The sequence below is a fragment of the Sander vitreus genome, chromosome 5, assembly GCF_031162955.1.
Source record: "Sander vitreus isolate 19-12246 chromosome 5, sanVit1, whole genome shotgun sequence".
Lineage (NCBI taxonomy): Eukaryota > Metazoa > Chordata > Actinopteri > Perciformes > Percidae > Sander > Sander vitreus.
The window spans coordinates 7530013-7537497 of NC_135859.1; the positions used below are offsets into that span (position 1 = coordinate 7530013).

Genomic DNA, 7485 nt, shown 5'->3' on the forward strand with positions numbered 1-7485 from the left:
CTCCACTTTCCATAGACAGTAATTGAGCCGGGGGCACTCACTCTATTTAAAACCACAGGAGCTCTGCAGTTCACATTGTGTCCCCTGAAAGCTCCATCTCCGCTGATTCCCACCAGCAGAAGCCTCCCTGTGGGACCTGGTGGGGGTATCACAGAGATGGGGTAAACTGGGGTTGGGCTGGGGCGCTCCAGGCACTTTTGGGGCATTCTGACAACACCCCACCAACACACAAAGACACACACCACTCGACAGCCACCCACCCACCATCCTCACCAATTAGACCCAAGATTAATTAGTCCATTGCCCATCATCCAGGAAGTTAGGATTCACAGTTGAGGCTGCAGTCCAGGTAGGGTAGAGCAACAAAGTCTCTGCCCTACTTTTTGGGATCTTGAACTCATTTTGGGTTAGGTCTGCACTGGTTTTGTTGATCCCATGTTTTCCTGGCCATCTTCAAGATACTTACCATTTTCAAATGTCGAGTTTGGCAATTTGGCTGTTGCCTTCTCGGTTTTTTGAAACCGGACGTGACTATTTTTGGAAGAGAGGGTGAAGCTGGGGAGGATGAGGCGTCTGTGGTTTCAATGGTGCTTCTCTAAGCTAAGCACTAAGGGACTGTTCGGTATTCATGGAATGGACCACCGGAAGAAAATAGGGGAGGGTCATGTCTTTTTATTCTTTGTTGATGGGAGGGTCATCCAATTTATTTTAGTCTAGGGGGGAGGGTCACCCAACTTTTGTATTCATGAGAACAGCAACATTTCAAAGTGGCTTGTTTAGTGCATATTTATCCATGTAGCTCCGAAAACATAGTGGACCAGACGCAAGCTTTTATTTTGAAAAGTCGAAGCTCACACTGGGGACAGCACCAGCCGGGAGGGAATGAGACGGGAGGTCTCCAGGCTGCAGCCCCAGCCATACCCCACTCAAATATCCTTTTGGTCCTGGTGATTATTTGTGAAATTGTGCAAACGACAGCTTTTTCAAGGCATTTGAGAAGGAAGGAGTGGCATGCAAACTCCCAAATTGACGCTCGTCTGAGAAATGGAGTTTGGGATAATGATGGCTTTGGCAGCTTTACCTATGCTAAAATATACAATGACTGAGGAAGACTAGTGACGAGTCCATAGCAACCAGTGTTGAATTTCTTATTACCCAGTGTGCTTTGCTGAATGGTCTCAATGTTTTATTGTTTTATTTCATGTGAATACTAGTTTACTAGAGGAGTAACTTAGTATTTGAAGTAATGCAGTAATGCAGGAAGTGTGCATTTGGTTTCCATGCTTATTGTGTTTCCACAACAATGTTAGTGAGTAAATCTACTGAAATGGCCACCATAACAGAGGAGTGTGATGCATAAGATGAGAATGCAGAGGTTTAGTCACGTATGTCATGGCTGTAAAAAAACAATGGGCCTCTGTATGCTCATCTTTGCCAAGTGCAAACCAGTACAGAAGGATTCAATAAATTGTTGGGGAGGGTCGTCCCTTTTATCCTAATCATTTTAGAGGGTCATCCATAATGTATTGCTGGTGAAGGGAGGGTCAGGTCTATTTTGACTAAAGATCCCAAAACTCCTCCGGTGGCCCCTGAAATAAATAACGAACTCCCTAAAAAGGAAAATTTGCTAACGCACAACATTTTTAGATGACCAAAATGTTCCAATCAACTTTGATGACACGAAAACAAAGAGTGAGAGGGTCAAATTGTAAGACAAAAACATAAACAGCACCCACAAAAAACATCAAGACTATTTTAATGTCCACAGTGTTAGCATGGTTAGCATTGCTAAGCCTCTATCATGATCGACAGGCACGCCTTGCTTTATCGGCATTTTAAAATAAATGGGACCATAATTTACAAAGTGAACATAATACTGTATTGAAGAAGACTTGAAACTATTGAGACCTTAAACCTTTTAGGAAAATGTTTACAGCGGTAATAAATCAAGTGAAAAGTAGGGTAATTTTCCTATTGGCTTATATGCATGCCGGCTCCTTTTTGCAACCAGTGGAGTCGCCCCCTGCAGGAAATTATATAGAATGCAGGTTTAAAGGTCCCATGGCATGAAAATTTCACTTTATGAGGTGTTTTAACATTAATATGAGTTCCCCCAGCCTGCCTATGGTCCAGTGGCTAGAAATGGCGATAGGTGTAAACCAAGCCCTGGGTATCCTGCTCTGCCTTTGAGAAAATGAAAGCTCAGATGGGCCAATCTGGAATCTTCCCCTTATGACATCATAAGGGGAAAGGTTACCTCTCCTTTCTCTGCTTTGCCTGCCCAGAGAATTTGGCCTGCCCATGAGAAAGAGAGAGACATCATGGCTTGCAAACAAGTGAAGCATGGCAGTTGGTCAAGGCTACAACCCCACCCTCCACTTTGCCACCCCTCTCTCCTCCTCAATAGCATTTAAAGCTACAGACATAGAAATGGCACATCCTAAGGAAAGCGCATTATCGGACTGGCTCTAGTGGCTGTAATTCTGCACCAAGACTGAATTTCGGGAAAGCGACTTCAGATACAGTATGAGGGGACCACTAAGGCCTATATAAAAGCATCCAAAAAGCAGCATGTCATAGGACCTTTAAGGCAATTCCACATTAGCTTCACTTTTTAGACCCGGAAGCTTTGTCCTTTATTTTTGCAATCTATGAATATTGCTTATGCTTAGTTTGTTTAGACCACAAAACATTTGAGAATTTTAGAAGCCAACGGGAAAAGGCCTTTCAGGATTCTTTTATTTCAAAAAGTCTACTTCTTTATATACTACAGCTACAACACATGCAGCCTTCATGAGGCTTTGATCTTCTTCTAAAGGCTAAGACCTGGTGCATGATGTACTGTATAACAAAATAATCATGATGAGGTGCTCAGTATAGAGCAGTAGATACTTGTATAATTACAACTTGGTCAAATTATCTAAAAAATAAAGCAAACACCAAGAAGGAGTATACCATCACTAACCTCCACACAGAGGTGTTTCCAGGATTTTAAGTGTGAAGTATACTTTATTTGGTAGAACATCTAAAAGTTAGCAAACCCTTAATGTAATACAACAAAATAAACACAGGAAAACTGACACACAATTATAGCAAGTAGTTGTAGGAATGTCTAAAAGAAGACAAGCCTGTTGACATTTTCTTTCTTTCTTCCAAATGAGTTTGGCTTCTTGCCCCACCTGACTTCTTTTTTCGTGAGGTTCTCAGATCTCAGAAATGACTGTGGTGACCATGGTATCATAGCAGAAATGATGGCCAAAACTATAAAAAAAAGACCATTGCATAAAATAAGTATCCCCACCTCACAATTTTCCCTGTCAACATTCAGTGCTAATGCTAGCTGTCAATGGCAATGTATTTTGTTTCAATTATTGAGAAAAGCATACGCTTTCCAGAGGGTTTCCTATATTATTCTGTAATTTGTCTTTCTGCTGTGAGAAAAATACTGTAATTGGACCCGATTCAGACAGTATCTGTAGCATGAACAATACATAGTATGCAACTTTCAACCATCAGCAGCTCTTAAAAAAAAAGTTACTCTATGCTGTCATCACATTATATTTTCATTTTAGAAAAAACTAAAACGTTACTGTTAAGATGTGATTTACAATGTTGCAAGGCCATTAAGAAAGTCTTTTGCCCAAAAGTGTTAAGTCTTACTGTAATGCCACAGTTTTATTGGCTAAATTACAAATGTATACAGTAGTTTGCATAACTTCACATTGCATGAAAAAATATTGTGAATCTTGCTTATGGATCATATTGCAACAGCCTCTCAAAAACAAACTTCATCAATTCCTCCCTGAATTCTATACAACATTATATGTAGGCCTATATGAAATGAAATATATTAAATAAAATGTAAATATATCACCGATTTCCATTATTTTCCAATACTGTTTTTAATTATAATGAAATCTTGCAGTAAAAGACAGAAATGCATATAAGGCCCACCAGGTCAAATCAGATGCCCGTCCAAGAAGTATCATCTGGCTACGGGACTGGTTCAGGATTCATCACAGACCTCCAATTAAAGTGTTCTCTTTTTTATCAACCATAACTATTCGTTCAAAAAGCCACAAAAAGTTAAGCAGTATAATTCGTAAGCATTTCACGTTTTTCATTGCTCTATGCACCACATTGACTGCCGCTGTATAAGAACGCGGCTGGCCTCTTAGGGAGGTGGTCGGGGTGGATGGGCTGGTGTTAAAGCACAGGACTTTCAAGCCAGAGAGCGGATTTCGCTTCCCATGGAAAACTATAGATTTTCACCAAGGACATGCGTGTTCCTTGGGAGTGTTTAAATCCAAACCATGATCATTTTCCTAATCTTGACTAGTCCTTTTGTTGCCTAATCTAAACTTTCGTCTCGGCAAAACGCTTACATTTTGTGGACTAAATTTAAACATAATATCCGCCAAAACAAGTGGCAGCTCGCGGTGCGCTATTATACACGGCTCAAGGCCACCCATTTTCGGCTAAACAAATCTACTAACTGCTGATACGACCAAGCTGTGACAGAGGTCCGTAGACCGCGTTGCGGAGCTCTGTAGCAGCTTAAACAACCAGAAACTGCCGCTTGGCGTCATGGAGCTCGTAGCCAGCTGGTGTCATGTGACCACAGCACCACAGCCGGTGGTCTCCTAATTTTGTAGGATATCATACGTTTTGGTGTGCATACATTTTCGTACGATATCATACGGACCCGTTCGTGAGAATGCGTTGGCAAAACTATACTCCAAAGATTATTTGGAATTAATATAAGACTTCTGCAGTCTGAGTTAAACACATTAAGGGGTATCTTCCACAGTTACAGCTTGTGTTACACCTTCCACTACAGATCAAGAGGGAAAAGAATGACAGTCAATTTCAATTTTACAATATTGCAAAAAGCAAGAACTTTACACGTTGTTATAGTAAGTCAATAGTCATATACTGTACCTTTTAATTAATTTAAGTTTTAAATTATGAAAACAAGGCCTTTATTTGAAGATGAATTGTAGTTTTGCATATATGGTTTAACACTACTAATTACCTACAGTAATTACCAGACTGTGCTGTGGTTATACTATACTATTCAGCTCCCAGTGGCCAATAATAGAGGACTGCAGGTGTTACTGGGCAGCTCCCAGCGTGACTGTGTGAAACAGAGAGGAGCTGAAACCAGCTGTGCATGTTCAGCAAAAGCCTTCATCTCTAAGTAAATAAAGACTAAAACAACTGTAGAATTATACTGTCCTGCTCTGACAACTGCTGTTCTGAACTTTTCTAACTTTAACCCCCCCATCTGAACTTTTATCTACCAAGGCCTGCAATGATTTTGCCTTCTTCTTCGAAGACAAAATTCAGAAAATTAGATAAAACTGTCAGTGCCTCCATATCAAGTACAGGATATGTGTTGTCACAGTGTCCAGGCAAAACAAATTCCAATATGACACAATTTTATACGATCAATGCTAAAAACCTGGAGGACATTATACAACATCTGAAAACCTCCTCCTGTTGCCTTGATATTTTACCAATGGGCCTTTTCAAAAAAATTTTTCAAATTGTTTGTCTTCTGATCTTCTACAGATTGTAAACACGTCTCTTCTCTCAGGTATCTTCCTACAGGCCCTGAAAACTGCAGTCATCAAGCCACTCTTAAAAAAGAACAATCTAGACACGGCACTAATGAGCAACTATAGGTCGATATCAAAGCTTCCGTTTTTAAATAAAATCATTGAAAAAGTGTTTTTTCAAAAACTGAACCTTTTCTTGTCACTAAACAATGGTTTTGATGCCTTCCAGTCAGGTTTTCGACCATACCACAGCACTGAGACAGCTCTTGTTAAAGTCTTTAATGACATCCACTTAAATACAGACAGTGGCAAAATTTCAGTCTTAGTATTACTTGATCTCAGTGCTGCATTTGACACGGTCGACCATGACATATTACTAGACCGATTGGAAAACTGGGTTGGCCTTTCTGGCTCAGTACTAAACTGGTTTGAATCCTATTTAAAGAATAGGGACTACTTTGTATCTATAGGTAATTATACATCTGACCATACAAATATGACGTGCGGAGTTCTCCAAGGCGCTGTTCTGGGGCCTCTTCTGTTTAACATCTACATGCTTCCACTGGCTCAAATTATGGAAAACAACAAAATAAGTTACCACAGTTATGCGGATGACACACAAATTTATAACCTTATTGCCTGGGGACTATAGTCCAATACAAAAACTGAGTAAGTGCATTGAACAAATTAACGACTGGATGTGCCAGAGCTTTCTTAAATTAAATGAAGAAAAAACTGAGGTGGTTGTTTTTGGAGCAAAAGAGGAACAACTGAAAGTCAACGCTCAGCTTCATACGACAATGTTAAAAACAACAGACAAAGCCAGAAATATTGGTGTAGTCATGGACTCAGACCTGAATTTCAACAGCTACATTAAGACAATTACAAAGTCAGCCTATTACCGCCTTAAGAATATATCAAGGGTTAAAGGACTTATGTCTCAGCAAAACTTGGAAAAACTTGTCCATGCTTTTATCTTCAGTAGACTAGACTACTGTAACAGTGTTTTTACAGATCTCCCTAAAAAATCAATCAGACAGCTGCAGCTGATTCAGAACGCTACTGCTCGAGTCCTCACTAAGACCAAGAAAGTGGATCACTTCACTCCAGTTCTGAAGTCTTTACACTGGCTACCTGTGCCTCAAAGAATTGATTTCAAAATACTTTTGCTAGTTTATAAATCACTAAACGGTTTAGGGCCAAAATACATTTTTGATCTGCTAGTAAACTATGAACCACCCAGACCTCTCAGGTCGTCTGAGACAGGGCTGCTAACTGTCCCCAGAGTCAGAATTAAACAGGGGAAGCAGCATTCCGTTTTTATGCTCCACATATCTGGAACAAACTTCTAGAAAACTGCAGGTCCGCTGCAACTCTCAGTTCTTTTAAATCAAGGCTGAAGACCTTTCTTTTTGATGTTGCCTTTCTTTAAATAATTGTTTAAAAATGTTTAACTGTTTTTAACTGCTCTTTAATGTTTAATTTCTTATACTGCACTGTAACGTTTGTTGTCATATTTTCTCTGTTGTTTTTTTAATCGTTTTTATGTAAAGCACTTTGAATTGCCTTGATGCTGAAATGTGCTATACAAATAAAGCTGCCTTGCCTTGCCTTGCCCCCTGCTGACCTACAGCATGTCATCATGCAGAATTACTGCAGAAAACAAAACATTCTTTCCAAAGCCATGCTGGGGCCCCATTGCAGAAGCCAGGGAGGTTTGTGTGAAATTGCAAGGGCCTCATCACAGATCCCTATAATGACTCCCTCTCTCCTGCTCTGACACTTAGGAAGATGAAAAGCAGAGATCCAAATCACATTAACACGAGCTGACTTATTCATATTTAGGCTGATTTCAGTCCATAATCTCTCAGCTCAGATGTTCACTGGGCTTATTAATACATGAAAGAAAAGGCCTAAGTCTATA

At 40.1% G+C, this 7485-nt stretch overlaps 1 protein-coding gene across 1 annotated transcript; it reads left to right on the top strand.

Annotated features, from left to right (window-relative positions):
* Positions 1 to 6361: 6361 nt before the first annotated feature.
* Positions 6362 to 6993, top strand: LOC144517531 (uncharacterized). Its single transcript, XM_078249616.1, is given in 2 exon segments — positions 6362 to 6848; positions 6851 to 6993. Coding segments are annotated over 2 exon segments (630 nt in total).
* The last annotated feature ends 492 nt before the right edge of the window (positions 6994 to 7485 follow it).